General features: G+C 40.2%; 3 protein-coding genes across 4 annotated transcripts in view; 2 read left to right on the forward strand and 1 right to left on the reverse strand.

The window, feature by feature from the left end:
• Positions 1 to 6,709, forward strand: part of nxn (nucleoredoxin) — a 48,783-nt gene extending 42,074 nt beyond the window's left edge. Inside the window, exons 6-8 of the mRNA XM_061682638.1 lie at positions 373 to 552; positions 2,551 to 2,675; positions 6,200 to 6,709. Coding sequence (XP_061538622.1) covers positions 373 to 552; positions 2,551 to 2,675; positions 6,200 to 6,382 — 488 coding nt within the window. The 3' untranslated portion in view covers positions 6,383 to 6,709. The remainder of the gene's footprint in view (positions 1 to 372; positions 553 to 2,550; positions 2,676 to 6,199) is intronic.
• A 320-nt stretch (positions 6,710 to 7,029) lies between these two features.
• Positions 7,030 to 12,205, reverse strand: mrm3a (mitochondrial rRNA methyltransferase 3a). Of its 2 annotated transcripts, none has more exons than XM_061682715.1 (4): positions 12,131 to 12,205; positions 10,304 to 10,548; positions 9,218 to 9,379; positions 7,030 to 9,151 (listed from the first exon to the last, which is right to left on the reverse strand). In XM_061682715.1, exons 1-4 carry the CDS (start codon positions 12,139 to 12,141, stop codon positions 8,607 to 8,609), a joined length of 963 nt encoding a protein of 320 aa, XP_061538699.1. In that variant the 5' UTR covers positions 12,142 to 12,205; the 3' UTR covers positions 7,030 to 8,606. The 2 variants fall into 2 exon arrangements, with proteins under 2 accessions (XP_061538699.1, XP_061538698.1); XM_061682714.1 differs by lacking the exon at positions 12,131 to 12,205 and adding an exon at positions 11,279 to 11,982 and having other exon boundaries at positions 7,035 to 9,151.
• Positions 12,183 to 18,774, forward strand: glod4 (glyoxalase domain containing 4). Its single transcript, XM_061682718.1, has 9 exons — positions 12,183 to 12,377; positions 12,481 to 12,530; positions 12,590 to 12,710; positions 12,792 to 12,936; positions 13,070 to 13,206; positions 13,663 to 13,749; positions 14,822 to 14,935; positions 17,142 to 17,228; positions 17,579 to 18,774. Exons 1-9 carry the CDS (start codon positions 12,294 to 12,296, stop codon positions 17,642 to 17,644), a joined length of 891 nt encoding a protein of 296 aa, XP_061538702.1. The 5' UTR covers positions 12,183 to 12,293; the 3' UTR covers positions 17,645 to 18,774.
• The last annotated feature ends 85 nt before the right edge of the window (positions 18,775 to 18,859 follow it).

An 18,859-nucleotide genomic window follows, 5' to 3' on the forward strand; every position in this document is an offset into this window, starting at 1 on the left:
ACTGTGAGCATTTCCTCTCCAAAATTACATTTTAACTAATAAAACGAACAATAAAAAACTTGCTATTCAAAATGCTCTTGTGCTTCTTCTTCTTCTTCTTCTATGAAATTAAATCAGTGTAAGCATGCATACTTTGGGGATCTAATTTTATATTATGAAAAACTGTATAAAAAGAATGCACATTATTTATTTATTTTATTATCTATGTATGTCTTTAATTGGGCTTTGTTTTGACTTTTTGAAGGTGTGTGCAGGAGTGTTGGGGTGCATGAGCAGAAAACCTTGATACAGCAAAATAATTTGAAGGATGGCGTAACGGAAATGAGCCATTTCCTGTCCCGTTATCCTTCAAACCCCGTTATCGTTCCCCAGGTATCCCCACCCTGATCCTGTTGGACACTGAGGGTCACGTGATCACGCGACAAGGCCGCGTGGAGGTGCTGAATGACCCAGAGTGTCGCCTGTTCCCCTGGCACCCTCGGCCCGTGCTGGAGCTCAGCGAGGCCAACGCCGCGCAGCTCCATGAGGGGCCCTGCCTTGTCCTCTTTGTGGGTGAGTCGGCAGCCATTGTTGATCAAATCTCTCGCAATATAACAATACTTTTGCTCACTTAAAAAGTAGGTGGCATCAAACAAAATGTGCTCTGTCCTTGGTTGTTTAACACATTTAGATGTAAATACAATGAAATAAAAGATGGAATTCTGAACTTGTCTTATATTTATCTTTTGATCTGAAACCCAAATGTCTTGAGTATACAACAAAAACAAAGGAATTGACCTTGCCGTTCCAATACTTTTGGAGGGGACTGTTTATGTGCATGAATGAGAGATGTGGAGAGTGAGGCTACAACGAGAAGAGAGGGTGGAGGACTTTAAATATTTGGGGTCAACAGTCCAGAGCAATGTTGAATGTGTTAAGGAAGTGAAGAAGCAGGTTGGAACGGGTGGAGGAAGGCGTCAGGTGTGTTATGTGGCAGAAGAGTCTCTGCTAAGATGAAGGGCAAAGTTTATAAGACAGTGGTGAGGCCAGCCATGATGTACGGATTAGAGACAGTGGCACTGAAGAGACAACAGGAAGCAGAGCTCGAGGTGACGAAAATGAAGCTTTTGAGGTTCTCTCTAGAAGTGACCAGGTTGGATAAAATTAGAAATGAGCTCATCAGAGGGACGGCCAAGGTTAGATGTTTTGGAGACAAAGTTAGAGAGGGCAGACTTCGATGGTTTGCACACGTCCAGAGGAGAGAGAGTGAGTATATTGGAAGAAGGATGACGAGGATGGAGTTGCCAGGCAAGAGAGATTGCGGAAGACCAAAGTGAAGGTTGACAGATGTAGTGATGGAAGAAGACATGAGGGCATGCATGACGCCATGACTTGATAGACATGCCTAACTGGTCTTCTGACTGGACTCCCACAAAAGAGCATTAAACAGCTGCAACTGACTCTGAACGCTGCAGCGCGGTCTTGACCAGAGCAAAGATATCAGAGCATATTACTCTGATTCTAAAGGCTCCCAGACAGCGAGAGAATAGACTTAAAAGTTCTGCGATTGGTCTATGAATCACTGAATGGTTTAGGTCCTGAATATATTAAAGAAGTGCTAATGGCGTATAAACCCGGTAGGGCTCTGAGAGCTACAGACTCAGGTCAGAAAGTGGAGCCCAGGATTCAAACCAAAGATTGTGAAGCAGCATTTAACTGTTACGCTGCGAATGAATGGACTATGCTTCCAACAGAAGTGAAGTCTGCCCCAAGTGTGAATGTTTTTTATATCAAGCTCAAAAACGATTCTTTTTTCGCATGCTTATTATGGTAGAGCTCTTTTAAATCATTTTTAAATATTTTCATATTTTACTTGCAATTCGTGTTATTTTAATAATTTTAGTAAGCTGTCTTATTTCTGTCTCTTGCTCTTTGTTTTTAAATGCTTTTAAATGTTGTACTTTTAATCATGTAAAGCACATTGAGTTACCTTGTGTATGAAATGTGCTAAACTGTAAATAAATCTGCCCTTCCTTGCCTACCAAATGTTATGTTACTAAATCCAACTGGCATTGAGGACTGAATTTTCAAACAAATCCAACGCTGAATTGTTAGTTTTGTATTTTGTTTTAGTGAGTCATCAAAATTCGTCACCATGGTTCTGCCCCTACACAATGACCAAAACTCGAATGTTTTGCAATTTAGTGTTATCAATTGTCTCGTATAGGTGGTTGTTAAAATTGAAACTTGAAATTTAGTGTTGTCTGTCTGTCAAATAAAAGTGGTTCAACTTTGGTAGCACTCTGACAAAATCTCTAGGTCAGTGACCCCTGGAAATGTCCAAATGGAGCCTAAAATGGCCGGTTTGAGCCAAAATGGCGGACTTCCTGTGTCTTTTTGAGCATGGCTTCTTGAGACTATTTGTGGGTGTACTCATGATAAACATTTTAGAAATTTTAGAAGAATGCAGAGTATTTTGTCGGGACCGGCTAAATTCAACACCCCTGTGATGTGTGTCGAGGTCAAACCGTATAGCAAAACAAGACGCAGACCATCTGTTGTTCTCCTCAGACGCCGAGGAGGAACGCGAGCTGGAGCCGGCCAAGGAGCTGATCCGGCCCATCGCCGAGAAGCTGATGACTAAATACAAAGCCAAGGAAGAGGAGACGCCGCTGCTCTTCTTTGTGGCCGGAGAGGTGAGGGAAAGAAAAAGTTACTTTCATAACTGGGTAAATGGCATTTAAGCCACACAAGCAAAGGTGAAGATGGGCTGAAGGAAAGATGGTGGTGTTTCATAATCTGTCGTTTACAGTACAAGCTGACAGGGGGATGAAAGTTAGGCAAATTATTTTGAAACCTTCCATGGGAAGTTTGTTTTAACTAACAAATCCAACTCCACCCTCAAGTTTCAATCTGATCAATCAAGAAATCACTTAAACAGAATCTGTCCCGACAAAATCAAGTTGGACAAAAGATGTAAAAAAGCTACAGGAAATTGACACGATCCAAAGAAATTCCAGAACAGTCGAAAAATAAAGTATTTGATCTGTGATTTGATCTGTCAGTCTGGGAAGGGTTACAAATGCAATTTCTAAGGCTTTAGGATTCCAGCAAACCATAGGGAGTGGCATTATCCTTACATGTAGAAAACATTGATCAGTGGTGAACCGTCTTAGGAGTGCCCGGCCTGCAAAGATTACCCCAGGAGAACAGCAATGACTCATCAAAGAGCCCACAAAGGAACTCAGGACAACTTCTAAAGAACTGCAGGCCTCCCTTGCCTCAGTTAAGGTCGGTGTTCATGACACACCAATAAGTAAGGGACTGGGCAAAAATAGTGTTCCAAGGCGAAAACTGCTGCTGACCAAAAAGAACAAAGGTCGCCCTACTTTTTAAAAAAAAAAAAAACATCTGAATGATTCCCATGACGTTTGGGAGAATATTAGATGGACTGATGAGATGAAAGTTGAGCTTTTTGGAAGTTGTGTGTTTCGTTACATCTGGCGTAAATGTAGCACAGCATTTCAGAAAAAGAACAGCATACCAACAGTCAAACATGGTGGTGGTAGTGTCTTGGGCTGCTTTGCTCCTTCTGGACCTGGACAACTTGCTGTGTTTGATGGAACCATGAATTTTGCTCTTTAACAGAAAATCCTAGAGGAGAATGTTCAGCCATCAGTTTGTGACCTCAAGCTGAAGCGCACTTGGGTTCTGCAGCTGGATAGCGGTCCAAAACACACTAGCAAGTCAACTTCTTAATGGCTTAAAAAAACAAAATGAAGGTTTTGTAGTGGTCTCGTCAAAATTCCAGACTTGAATCCGATTGAAATGTAGTGGCATGACCTTCGTGCTAAAAAACCCTCAATTTTTTGCTGAATTCATACAATTGTGCAAGCAAGAGTGGGCCAAAATATATCGACAGAAATGTGAAAGACTCATTGCCAGTTATAGAAAACGCTGGATTTCAGTTGTTGCTGCTGAGGATGGTCCAACCAGTAATTAGGTTTAGGGTGCTATTACTTTTTCACACAGGGCCAGGTAACTTTGAATATTTTTTTTCCCTTAATAAATGAAATTACCATTTAAAAACAGCATTTTAAGGTCACTTGGGTTATATTTGTCTGATATTTACATTTGTTTGATGCGCTTAAGCATTAAACCGGGGAAACTATGCAAAACTCCAAGAATTTGAGGAGGGGGTCAATACTTTTTCACGGGACTGTAAACACATCCATCCATCCATTTTCAACACCGCTTATCCTGGTTAGGGTCGTGGGGCGCCGGAGCCTATCCCAGCTGACTTCGGGCGAAAGGCAGACTACACCCAGAACTGGTCGCCAGTCAGTCGCAGGGCACATATAGACACGGACAACCATTCGCACTCACATTCACACCGTCACTGAGTGCGAACTGAACCCACGCTGCCCGCACCAAAGTCAGGCGAGTGTACCACTACACCATCAGTGACTTCGCTGTAAACACAAAGATGAGAAATAATCCATCGTCAGAAAATAAAGTCCACGGCGGACTCAATCACACACCACGTTGTTCGTTTTGGAATTAATGTGATTGCTCTTCTTGCTATTTATGAATGACAACCACTGCCATGAATGACGAGAAATAATCCCATCAAGAAACTACACGGCGCACAGGGTCACATGTGCATGCACAATGTAAACGTGTCATAAAGTTTCTGTAATAGGATCTTTACTTGAACGTTAGGAATGATAATCGTCACCTTTCACAATAGAAATAAACACGACTAGAAATAATCCAGGAAGGGATTTTAGATCAATCTGCAATCCGTCACGATTAAAATGTCCTGGTGTGAATACACCTTAAATGTAAATCCCTCATAAAGCCAAATCTGATATAGTTTCCATCCACAAAGCCTTCAGTTTAATTTCCTGTCTTTACCTTGGCGGCCTGCAAAATCATCAAGTTTTATTTTCAAATCCTCATCGCACTCACATCTCACTTCCTGTCTCGCCCAAGCATGCACACACACGCACACACACACACATGCATATACACACAGATTTAATCAGTGCCGCACCATGTGGAATGAGACCCTCTCATACTACGTATTCCAATTATTTGCCAGGTGATAATAAATGAATGGCTTCCTCAAATAGATGCCTTCCTTTTTCCAATCAGGACAAAAAACACAGGAAGTAACTAATTATTTCAGTTGATAGACGTGTGTCCTGTGATTAATCGGATCCCTCCTCAAGTTTTTCATGCTACCGCCACCTTTGCATGATAGAAATAAATAGAATGACTATAGTTCATCCACAGTCAATAAAGGTCGAGGCAAGAGACAAAAATTAGTCCACACACAATGTATGTCTTACAAATAATGTAATCATTCCTTTTGCTAGTTGTTCGTGATAACTGCTAGCTTGCACAATAGAAATAAAAATGGCGACTACAAATAATCAAGGAAAAACTGGTCCATGGCCCGCTTTGTCAACTGCGCTCGCACAAGCTAATTGTCCTATAATCAATGTAATCGTTCTCTCCCCAGTTATCTATGATAATTGCGTTTCCTTAGGAAAGTCAGTCTTGCTGAATGCTAGCAAACAGTGCAAAACACCATAGACGGGCTAACAAATAGCATCTGTGTCGTGGTGTTCTATCCATCCATCCATCCATCCATCCATTTTCTGAGCCGCTTCTCCTCACTAGGGTCGCGGGCGTGCTGGAGCCTATCCCAGATGTCATCGGGCAGGAGGCGGGGTACACCCTGAACTGGTTGCCAGCCAATCGCATGGCACATACGAACAAACAACCATTCGCACTCACAGTCATGCCTACGGGCAATTTAGAGTCTTCAACCAACCTACCATGCATGTTTTTGGGATGTGGGAGGAAACCGGAGTGCCCGGAGAAAACCCACGCAGGCACGGGGAGAACATGCAAACTCCACACAGGCGGGGCCGGGGATTGAACCCGTGTCCTCAGAACTGTGAGGCTGACGCTCTAACCAGTCGTCACCGTGCCGCCTCGTGGTGTTCTAAGCAACGGATATTTGGTGGAGCAACAGGGTAAGATGGTTTGAGATACAGGTGTTTTGCGTTAAGAGCATGGCCAGGGAACAAATGAAACTTATATCTAAAGGTACCACTGTACCTCTCAGAGTGAAACTAACAGCAAATGGTGGTCATTACTGCCCCCTAAAGGACATGACAAGGCTCTAATGTCTTAATTGTCTCCGCAGGATGACATGAGCGACTCTCTGCGTGATTATACCAACTTGCCAGAGGCGGCGCCGCTGCTCACCATCCTGGACATGTCGGCGCGGGCCAAGTACGTGCGCGACGTGGAGGAGATCACGCCGGACGTGGTGGAGCAGTTCGTCGGTGACTTCTTGGCCGACAAGCTCAAACCCGAGCCCATCTAAGACAGCAAGTCCAAATGCGGACAAGAACGGGACTCTTCACAATCATCATCAATGCACTCACTCCCTTGTCATCCTTCACTTTTTACTATTTTAACTTCCTTTTTTTTTAACTCTCTCCATCTCCTGCTGTGCCTTGCATTGACTCTATACTCCCTACAGTTAATATATACAAAGATTCTTTTGTTTTTCCACATTATGGCATTATTAAATAGCATTTCTGGTTTCTAACACAGCCCAGCGGACCTATTTGTCACTCATGTCTTTTTCACGTCTAGACCATGGAATTAAAAAAAGAAAAAGAAAAAAAAGAATAAAGTGATTGCAGCATTTTCTCTGTATTTATTGTGCAAAGTGGCAGTTATTGTGAAAAACTGGTAAGAGGAGCAATTGCATTATGACACGTACATAGCCCATTTGCCTCCGCTGTGGATTTGTGTTTGTTTACACCGTGGATTATTATAAAGTGGTGCCTTGAGACACAAGTGACACGATTTACAAGCTTTTCTAGATACGAGCCATCAGTTGGCTGACTTTTTTTTTTTTTTCTTTGACTTGCGAGCACAAACTTGAGATATAAGCACTGTGGTGGTGGCAGCAAACGTAGCTCACTTCACAACAAGCAGCAGTTTGGCAGGTAGTAACGGTTCTTCAAAAAAAGAGGCTTCACACGGTTTAATGCCACTCCCAGTTGAAGTTTATTGTCAAAGTAAACATAAAATGGTTACGTTTCGGAATTCAAACAAAACAACTTTGCCTAAGGAATGCCCCCTCTAGCTTAATGCTAACATACAAGGGGAAAAGCTATTTACAGTCTAATTAAAATTGATTGTCACGGGGTTAGACCCCTTTGAGCAATGGATTTGTTGAACACAAACGGCAGCACAACACATGTAGACAGAAAATCTCACAATACTCACAGGCATATGTATCTGATATGAAAAATGACTTATATTATTGCAGCTTACGGAGACATGTAGTGGTGGCTCTTTGTTTGTATGATTGTATTACACTGCCCTCAGGTGACCAAGGCAGGCACACTAGGAGCAGCACAATACATTGAATTGGAACAGAATGGTGCACGAACTGTTTAATTCTTTACAATCTCTTTAATTATGTCATTACTCATTTTATGAAGCATATTTTTGTACTATTTTCCTTTTTAAAAAAAACATTGCAAACATTTTTTTCAGGGGCATGCGGAGTGGATTGGCATTCCCATTCATTTCAATAGGGAAAGGTGATTTGAGATATGTGTTGTCATAGAACGAATTAAACTCTTATCTCAAGGCATCACTGTATTTGATTGAGGTTATCATGATTAAGGGTGAGAGAAGTGATCGCATTGTGACTAAACACGGCATGATTTTATTTGACTGTGAGTGCGAATGGTTGTTTTTTTATATGTGCCCTGCAATTGGCTGGCGACCAGTTCAGGGTGTACCCCGCCACTCGCCCGGAGATAGCCTCCAGCACGCCTGTGACCCTAGTGAGGATAAGCGAAACGGAAGATGAATGAATGAATGGTTTATTGTTGAGGCCAACTGGTTAGCACATCAGCCTCATAGTTCTGAGGACTGGGGTTCAAATGCTGGCCTCGCCTGTGTGGAGTTTGCATGTTCTCCCCGTGCCTGCGTGGGTTTCCCCCGGGTACTCTGGTTTCCTCCCACATCCCAAAAATATGTGTTGGGTTGATTGAAGACTCTAAATTGCCCGTAGGTGTCAGTGTGAATGGTTGTTTTGTGCCCTGCGATTGGCTGGGAACCAATTCAGGATGTACCCCGTCTCTCACCCGAAGATAGCTGGGATAAACTCCAGCACGCCCACAACCCTTGTGAGTGAGCAGTGTGGAAAATGGATGGATGGATGTGGATTATTTCTATTTGACAAGGTGGCCGTTATCATGGATAACTGGTAAGAGGGGCAATCGCATTTATTTAAGACACGTGCATGTGCCCGTGCTTCAATTACTGTGCCTTGGACATTGACTTTCTACATTTCGAGTCATTCTGTTTTTTTCTAATGTGTAAGGTGGCAGTTATCATAATTAACTGGTCAAAGAAACGATTGCATGAATGACATACCGGACTTTAGCTTTCAAACGGGCTCAAACACTGTTCAAAAGGCCTAGACAAAGAATTTTTGTCTTTTAACGCAAAATAATTATTGAGAAAAGTGTTTGAGTTAAGAGACATTTAATTTTGAAATGCAGTATAGAGGACAATGTCTAACATTCTGAAACATGCCGTCCAGCATTGGACGCCCACTTCCTTTCAGAGCTCTGCGTTGCTCTCAACAGTTGCTTCCTGCCCTCAAACAACAGGATGCTGGCCGCCATGGCAGAGTTTAAGCTGTCCATTTCAGGAACCATGGGAACAAAGAGCCTGCGTCCTGCCCTTTTTTCCGCCAGTTGGAGCGCTTCCACGCTCAGCCCGTGCGTCTCTCCGCCGACTACCAAGGCGACCGGATTCCGCGCCCAGTCGTCGTAGTACGCCGCAGCGTCCACTGTGGGCAGGCATAGCTCATCGTCCGAGTCGTAGTCCTCGAAGCCGGCATCCCGGCGAGCGGAGGTCGAGCTGATCCAGCCGAAATCGCTGGGTTTGTGGGAGGCGTTATCTTCTTGGTTTTGTTGCCTGTCGGCCACGTGGACGGCGACGTGCTCGGGGAGATGACTCTCCACCTCCTCCCACTTCAAACTAGGATGAATGGGAAGGTGGAACTGGGCACCCATCGCTGCTCGCAGAACTTTGGGCTCCCAAATGTCTACGCAGCCTGGAGATGACAGGAAATGTTTATTATTGCATACAAAAATTCTAATTTTGACATTGTGACAATGACCTTTTGTGAGCAACACTTGGTGGCAGCCGGCGGCGGCAGCAGATCTCAGCATGGTGCCTAGGTTGCCTGGATCTCTGATGTTGTCGCATATGAGTGACAGAGGCACAGAGTGTTTGCTTGCAGCGAAGTTCAGTCGAGAGGCGTTGGGGCGAGAAAATATACCTGCACAGACAAATAAAGCAATTAACAACAATGCAAAGACACCAAGGAGTGTTAAGTCAACGGTGGGGGGAAAAAAGTTATTTTCTATCGGTTAAAAAAACAAAAACTAAATTGTAATTTTATGAGAGTAGTGTTTTCCCCCTGAAACAATTACTTCATTTTCATAAGACAACAAAAAAATGAAATTGTAAGATTGACTTTCTCCCCTAAAAATAATAATGATAATAATAACTATGTAATATTACAACTATTTTTTTCCCTCTAAAAAGTAGGACTTAATTGTTATAAGGTTGAAGTTTTTTCCCATGAGTTTACAATTGTTTTTCTTGGAATCCTTTAAAAAATATTGACTATTTTTATATCGTAACTTTTTCCCCACATCATAGTTTTTCAGAGAAAAATGTATTCTAATAAGACTACGATTAAAAAAATAAATGAGTCTTGCAAAATTACAAAAGTTGTTTTGTGAGGTTGGGGGATTCATGATCTTAAAAGAATATATTCTTATTTCTTTTAGAGAGAAAAAGTTGTAATCTTAAAAGAATAAAGTCTTATTTACAAGGTACAGTTTTTTCCCATGATTTTTTTAAAAATTGTAATTAATTTAATCAAAAATAAAAGTTGTAATATTAAAAGTATACACATATTTTGATTAATCATACAAGAAGTTGACATATTAGGGGATTTAAATCAGCGTACAATGTCAAAATTTAAAGTCATATTTTAACAAGTGATTTTTTACAATCTACCTATGGAAGAAGTACTTGGTCAAAAGAAATGTTTTTTTTCTCTAGACTATATTTTTATAGATATATAAATACATATGGATATATGAATAATATATAGTTGTTCTTTTCTTTGCAGTGTGTCCTTAACTCTACTTGGGGTAAACCCTGTGACATTCACAGTAAAAGGCACTCTTACCTATAACTCCTTGTGGGGCCACCAGGTCAGACCACAGTTTGATGTCTTCAAACTTAACTTTCACCAGCACCGCCCTCCTCAGCTTGTCCAAAGGAAGCTCCCGCAAGCGCTCAGGGGTGCTGAAGAAGACGGTTTGGGGGACGGCGCCTGCGTTCAAGGCGTCGCAGATCAGACGACGACCCTCCAGCAGGACCTTGCCCTGCTGCTCGCGGAACGTTCTGGAACGGGCAACGCTCACCAACCTCCTGCAAGGCAAACGAGACGACGGGCGTCTTAAACCCTTTCTTTCTATAAGGCATTACTTCATTCATTCATCCATCCATCCATTTTCTATATCGCTTATCCCCACTAGGATCACAGGTGACCTGAAGTCGATCCCAGGTGACTGTAGGCGAAAGGCAGAGTAGACCCAGGCACAGCAAGAACAACAAGAACAATAAAAATCCAGACAGGGAGGCCGGAGACCCGATTCAAACCCCCAAACGAGATGGATGGATGGATTATTATTAATGTTTTTAAATGTATTTTAATGTACTGCACCCCGCAAAACAAAGGTGACTGCTTTTCATAAACAGTAGTTAAAGGTATTTTGGAAGGCATTATGAATACAATATTTTATGTATTATTTTGTATATTTCTACCCCTTAGGAAGGTGTTCACCATTAATTCTAATATATGCTTACATTTTTATATACAATTGTAAATATTTTTTGCAGTTTTTTAAAATATATTACTGTCTTCCAAATGATCCTTATTATTTTTTTAATAAGAACAATTCCCTGAAAACGAAAATCATGAGATTTCGACACATAAATTTAACTCTATTTTGCAATTAAATTGTAAACTTCATTTTGACATCATATTAGACTAACACCGAGAACCAATCGGTATGAATAGTTATTGTAAAAACAAAATAATGACAGGCGCGCTAGAAGAAGCGGGGTTTTTGATAGTGGGTGTCTGAACAACACTTACGCCAGTCTCTTATCCCCAGGTGAAGCCCTCTCGAAGCGCACCCCATCAATTAGATCGCTTTTAACATCCACATGAGCCCTTTTTGTCGATGATAACTCGCCATTACTGGTCTTCAAATCACTTATGTCTCCCGCAGGGTGCTTCTGTGCTCTCAATGGAACTTCTACCTCCTTCTTCTCCCTCACAACTGACAGCTTTACGTCTTCTTTATTCCTCTCGTTTTCGGAAAATATCACCTTGACCGGCCTCCTTCTCAGTCCACGCGCGTATCGTTTAGTTTCCACGCTGAAGAAGTTTCCCCGCGACAGAAAAACAGCCCGTTTCAAGGAGAAGAGGCAGCTCTTACTCCTCATGTAGGTCGCCATTTTGCCTTGTCGTCTTCGCTATTCGGAAATGATCGGTAGTTATCACAGTGCTACCTGAAGTCTCGCCAGAGTTTCACATACCACACGAAACGTATTATATTCAATGAAAGCAATGTCGTAGTATTGTCTTATAAAACAACAGTTTTCTTTTTTCCCTCCAAGATCACCTGCTGTCACTAAGAAAATGTACGTCTCGTGAGAACTTTACATAGCACCCAAAACTAAATTAAATGGTGTTAATATTTGAATAACTTAATAATAATAACATTGACAGAGTATCACATATTAAAGGTATGAGGCATTGTCATTAATAAAGTCATTTTTTTCTATCTGGATAACGCCACAAGTGGAAGTCTCGCGATAGCTTTCTATGCCACACAATACGAAAAACTACGGTTAACCATTTAATCAATCATATTTTAAAATGGTGTTTAACAGCATAATTAATAACATGGCAGGTTTAAAAAATATATTACTGTAGAATTACCATTTTCGCATCCATTTTGCCGTCGTGTTGCCCGCAGCTAATCGTCGCCAGAAAAATCGATCAACGCGGAAGTTAATTCGCATTCACGTGACTACATCATACCTACAGCATCATAATAATAGACAGAAAACGGCAGCATCTCCCACCCCCCCAAAAAAAGAACATGAGACGTGCGTTACATTTTGTTTTTAAAGTTGGCGACCGAGCCAAAACGGCCACATTTTACCGAGATGTTTTGGGCATGAAGGTAAATTATCTTTATTATCCATCGCCTTGTTGCACAATGTGGACAATGGACATGTTTCCCAACTAAGTAGTTGTTCACAAATATTCGTGCATGTGAATTACAGGTTTTGCGCCACGAGGAGTTTGTCGAAGGCTGCAAAGCAACATGCAACGGGTGAGTTACACATTAACTTTGTGCACATTATCAAGTTTAAAAATAAACTCCCCACACAGACCGTATGATGGCAAATGGAGCAAGACTATGGTTGGTTTTGGTCCAGAGGACGACCATTTTGTTGCTGAGCTAACTTACAACTATGGAGTGGCCGAATACCAACTTGGAAATGATTTTTTGGTAGGTGTGATGACATGTGGGGTGTCATCATGTGCTAAAATAACTTTAGATTCATGTTTTATTATTATTATGTTTTTGCAGGGGCTCACTCTTCAATCAAGCCAAGCTGTCAGCAATGCCAAGCGTCTGGGCTGGCCCCTCAGTCAGGTGGGGGAGGCCCTGTACCTAACGCAGGCTCCAGGCGGGTATCGCTTCTACATTGTGGATAAAGAGCAACCTCCCACCGGTGAGTGTCACAGGCTTCTTTTGTGTATGAGTGTCTGTTTTTTCATTGATTCTTTCACTCATTCGTTCATGTATTTATTAATATTGCAGTACATTGCATTGCTTCAATGATGACTTTGTCCTTAACACGTCAGATCCTGTGCAGAAGGTTTGCCTCGGTGTATCGGACCTGCCGAAGTCCACTCACTACTGGTCAAAATTGTTGGGAATGAGGGTGATGGAAAAGAACGAGGACAAGAAAACAGTCCTGCTGGGATTCGGAGATACACAGGTAACTCATAGATTTGATTAGATAATCGTTTAACTTGTATTTCTTTCACGAATGAAGTCTTATTTTTTTCTAGAACAAAAGATGTAATATTGTGAGAATAAAGTTGTAATTTTTCCAGAATAAAGTCATATTTTTCAAGGCAATAAGCATAATATCACGAGAATCGAGTATTAATGTTTTGAGCATATGGCCATAATTTTTGAAAAGAAAAAAAATGCATAATGTTACAAGAATTAGTATTTTTTTCTGAATAAGATAAAACAGTCATTTTTTTTCAAGAAGATAGTCTGTAAGGATGTATTGGGGACAAGAATAAAGATGTCATTTTACAAGGTGAAGTGAAGGAAATTCTCTTTTAATGTAAGACTTCCTCATTAAATTTAGACTTTAATCTCATAAGATTCAGACTTTAATTTTCATAAAAGGTATATTAAAATCATGTGTTTGTGTTTAAAGTGTAAACTGGAGCTCCACGACATCAATGGGACTGTAAATCATGGAACAGCATTTGGGAGGATTGCCTTTTCATGCCCTCGCGATCAAGTAATGTCGCTTATAATTTTTTAAAATTGTGATTACTGGAAAAAATGAACATTAGTTACTTTCATGCATCGTGGTCACTACAGTCAGTGAACAGCTATTCAAACACTGTTTCTTCAATATGCATGAATCTTGATGTCAAAGGTGCACCTCAGTCTACTACAGTGTGATGTTAGTGTGTCTAGCCAAATTATACAGTATACAGTTGTGCCTTGACTTAAGTGTTTGATTCATTCCATGACTATGCTCGTAATTAAATTTACTCAAATCAATTTTAACCATTTAAATCCATTGAAATTCTATCCAACCATTCCTGCCCTGAAAATCACCATCCTTTTTTTATTCCATTCTTTTAACAAATAAAAATATTGTAATATATAAATATGAAACCATGATAAAATAGTTTGTATTAAAAAAAAAACTAGTTTTATTACGTATAATTAAGATGAAAGTCTCACACACACACACACACACACACACACACACACACTGTAGTACATTTGTGTGTTGATGTGCCAAGTGGGTGACATCAGCAGCCTGGAGTCAGACGGGGTGGTAAGTGTGATGTGAGCGTCTCTTCCATGCTACTTGGAGTGTTTTACTTTGTGTTTATGTGTTTGACTGTTTGTCCCATTGGGTGAAATGGCTGAAAGTGTATCGGCGACTTTCTTTTTCACTTCACTCGAGCAGCGGCGTATCTGAAGCGCACTCATTTTGGCATTTTAGCTCGCAACAAAAAGCAAAAGAATTGACCAAGCAACAGCTCGTAATTCAAAAAACCCAACAAAGTTTGGGACACGCATAAGTCAAGGTACCGCTGTATTGTTATACTTGAGTTCCAATTCATACTGCCATCTTGTTTTTTTATGGACTTAACAACAGTTGACTAATTGGTAGCAGTGTTTGGAATGACACACGAGCGTCTGCAGTGACAGATGCACAACTCACATCAAGACACATGCATACAGAAGTCAGCAGCTTTTGAATAGCTGTCCACTGTAATAATGTTTAAAGTTAACATTATTAGAGCTAATAAAGATGTTCTTCAATAGTAATATGTGCTTGATTTCCAAAGCTTCCTGACCTCGAGGCCTTGATGAAAAAGGAGAATCAGAACATTCTTACGCCGTTAGTGAGCTTGGACACACCTGGAAAAGCCACTGTGGAAGTGGTGATTCTGGCTGACCCGGTAAGTACATTAGAAAAATACACATAATGATGTATCTGTTTAAAAATAAATAAACATAAAATATCGTGATTTACTAGTGCCCAATGTGTGAGTTTTTAACTTATGAGCTCGGTCTATTTTATATTTTGGTGCTTTGTGTTTAAAGCCAAAATTTGACTTATGTATGAATTTCAGGCATTCCACCACTATATGAGGGCAGCAAATTTTCTGTTGTGTTTTGTGCTTGCATTTTCTTTTCTGTCCAGGTATTTTGCCAAATATCTTTTTTCTAACCATGTGCCTTAAGAAAGTGAGTGATAGCAAAACAAAATGGATGATGTCCATTGAGTTAAAGCTTGAAATTATAGAAAAACATGAGGGTGATGTGCGTGTTGTCAACTTGGCAGAGCAGTTATGAGTATAGTACTTCTATGATATACACTATACTGAAGTAGAAGGAGCCAATAAGGCTATAATGCCAGCAAAGGACATTAAAATCATTTATAAGGTGAGAACCTCTGTCCATGATAAGATGGATGAGCTGCTGAAAGTGAGCGTGGTGAAAAAGGCAAAAAGAAAGGGTGAAGATTAAGTTAATTGAAAGTGAAGTTGGAAAAACTGTAGCAGTTAAGGAAAAACAGTTTATTCCTTTAAATTCTATTTTATTATTACTGTATGTTGTTATATAGTACAATAATGTATAGTGCAATTTTCTTTTGCTGGATACATGAGGCCTCGTGAAGCGTTACGGCACATTGGGTAAACTGTATTTTACTCTTAGTATTGTGTCACTGTGTTTAGGTTAGGTTATTGTATTATTTCGATCTTAATCTAAGTTTAAAATATCTTTGATATCTTTAAAATACACAGTCAATGAATAATGTGAACATCAGAGTGAATGTGTTGTGATTGTGATCTTCCATACCGCTTATCCTCATTAGGGTCGCGGGCGTGCTGGAGCCTGTCCCAGCTGACTCTGCGCGAGAGCCAGGGTGCACCCTGAGCTGGTCGCCAGCCAATCGCAACCATTCGTACTCACATTCACACCTACAGGCAATTTAGAGTCTTCAATTAACCTACCACACATGTTTTGGGGATGTGGGAGGAAACCAGAGTACCCGGAGAAAACTCACACAGGCACAGGAAGAACATGCAAACTCCACACAGACGATGGCTGTGATACTTTCGGCACTAATAGGGATTCTGTACCTAAAAACTGTAGAGAAAGTCAAAACAGGTTTATGTATATTTTGACATGCATAAATATTACATTTATTAAATACGGTATATCAACTACTTAGCTAAACATTTTCTATACAAGCCTTTCTGGTTGGCAAAACTTAATAATAAAATAATAATATTACATTTTTAATATTATTAAATACAATTTAGAACTACCTGGTCCAACGCATGCTTCCTGATGTTCAAAAGTGAAATAGCCTAATTTGAAAACATGTATTCATTATTAATAAAGCAACCACGTGAAATTTGTAAAATGTCTGTATAACTGTGTTTATTCTATGTGTATTTGTGGCTTCTTTTCCATGCATTAATCACTCCGTGCTGAGGAGGTGCTTTTAGGACAGTTTGGTCGAACAAATGTGACTTACCCTCCAGAAAATGAAATCGTCGATTGAGTTACTTCGAAATGGATTTTAATTCTGATAGATCAAGCGGAAACTGAAAGACACCGAATGAAACAAGGAAATGAAAACAAATACCTTATTTGCCAACACTATCGGGGGATATGAGACCAAAATTGTCCCACAGGGTGGAATTTACCTCTCTTTTTCTTTTGGGCTCCAACTCACAATGGCTTGAAGGGAAGAATTGTGCATCCCATTGACAGATGTGCTTCCTTATAAACACAGTTTGGCAGGCGTCATTTCAGTGACAGGTGTGAGCAATACAGCAGCTGTATCAGTCACCTGACTTTTTCTTAAAGCGATACATGCACCGGCACCGGGTTTCGTGCTATGAGCTTGACATATGCGCCAAAGCATCTGTATTGTTAGACCCATCATGACTATTTTTCCTAATTAAAAACACGTTACAAAAATGTTGGTGTTTTTGTGGGTGCTGGAAAGCGTTCATGGTAATTCTATTAATTACAATGGGGAAAGTTGATTTGAGATGAGAGTGATCTCAGTATTGAGGGAACAAAGTAAATATGTAAGTCAAGGTTCTACTGTATATTTTTTAAATATATATATTTTTTTCCTTTTAGGATGGTCATGAGATTTGCTTTGTGGGCGATGAAGCGTTTCGACAGCTTTCTTTGGTGGACCCCAGAGGAAATGAGTTGCTTGATCAGGTCGGTGGTTCTACAGCATGTTATTTGTCAGCTTAGAACAAAGTATCATGATAATGTAAAACATGTTGCATGGGAGGATGGACACCAGAGCTATCATTAGCCTCTAACCATTCTAGTAAGTGCAAGTTTGTCTCAATAGCTGCTGAAAGAGAATGAAAAAAATAGTAAGAACAATGCCAGTGGTTTTGTTGTAATTGACAGACTCTAAAATGTTTGTCTCTCTGTTAAGGCCTCTATTGCAATTTGTAACAGCTATTTTTGCTCAGGAGGAAATGCCAAAAACAATATGGAAGATACAGTTGAGGCTTACAGGCTTCTTTTATTGTTTTCTTTGTTTTGTTTTTTTCCAGGGAATGGCTGATGACAAAAGCAACGAGTGGTTTGCCAAGCACAATAGACAGAAAGCTGCTGCCTGACATGAACAAAGCAGTCTGGGAAAACTGTCAACTTTCACAGAGCTTTATTAAAAATTCTGCACTAGAGGCTCCTTCACTTTCAATTATGTAGCACTTAAAGGACAACAACGTTGCATTTTGATGTCTTGTTTTTCCCCATACAACTAGATGGACAGCTATTTGCTGCAAAAGTAAAGGGTGATGGTCTGAAATACCACATATATTGCACACAGTTTGGAAAGCAATGTTCTCATTGTACAAATCGAACCCAAAAAAAAATCATATCACATTTAATTTGTTTTAATAACATGCAATTATTTCTGCATTTCTTTGCATGTGTTACAACTATTTTTGAAATACTAAATCATTGGTTCTCAACTGTTGTTACCCAGGGACCTGCATTTTTTACTGTTCCTAAGTCGTGACCCACTTTTACAGATGTGAAAGAACATGTACAGTCTTGTCAAAACATGTACAGTATTGTCAAAAATAGCCTTTGTAAAAAATAGCCTTTGAAAACAGAAATGTATATTTAAACATTACACATGCTTACAGTATATGTTCGAAGTGCCTTCCTGCCTTATTGTACCGTGTGAAGACATTCTTGCGCTGTTTGTAACCTCAAAATATCAGCTGCTAAACTGAGGACACCCTATAATTTTTGGATCCCGACCCACCAGTTGAGAATCACTGGACTAAATACACACAGTAATAGACTGCTACAACTGTGAGACCCACCTCGAGCTTGCCAAATAGTAAGCCAGGCATTTACATCCAGCAGCTAATTATTAAAAATATTTAATTCAATTTGATTGGATATTTGTCTACAATTTTACCTATTAGTGTTTATATGAGTTCATAAAACTTATACAAGTACTCTGACTTATCACAGGACTTGGGATAACTTGTGACTTGACTTGCCGAAGACAAAATGACTTGGGACCTGTTTGAGACGAGCACGTGTCACTCGATTCCATCTATGCCAACAAGTGAGCCGGCACTCGTTCAAATATAAGGCATTTATAAGTGATTCATTCTTTTATTTACTTATTTAGTATTTTTGTAAACTTCCATTGTTAGGTTAGTAAGGTGTATCAAGAGCCCAACCTGCTTGTAAAATAAAAATGTGGCACTAAGCGAGTAAAAATAAATATTAACTTCAAGAAAGTTTGTTTGTGTGTGTGTGTGTGTGTGTGTGACAAGAATGTTAAATTCAAGTATAATAATCAAATGCTC

This window comes from Phycodurus eques, chromosome 7, assembly GCF_024500275.1.
Source record: "Phycodurus eques isolate BA_2022a chromosome 7, UOR_Pequ_1.1, whole genome shotgun sequence".
In the NCBI taxonomy this organism is placed as follows: domain Eukaryota; kingdom Metazoa; phylum Chordata; class Actinopteri; order Syngnathiformes; family Syngnathidae; genus Phycodurus; species Phycodurus eques.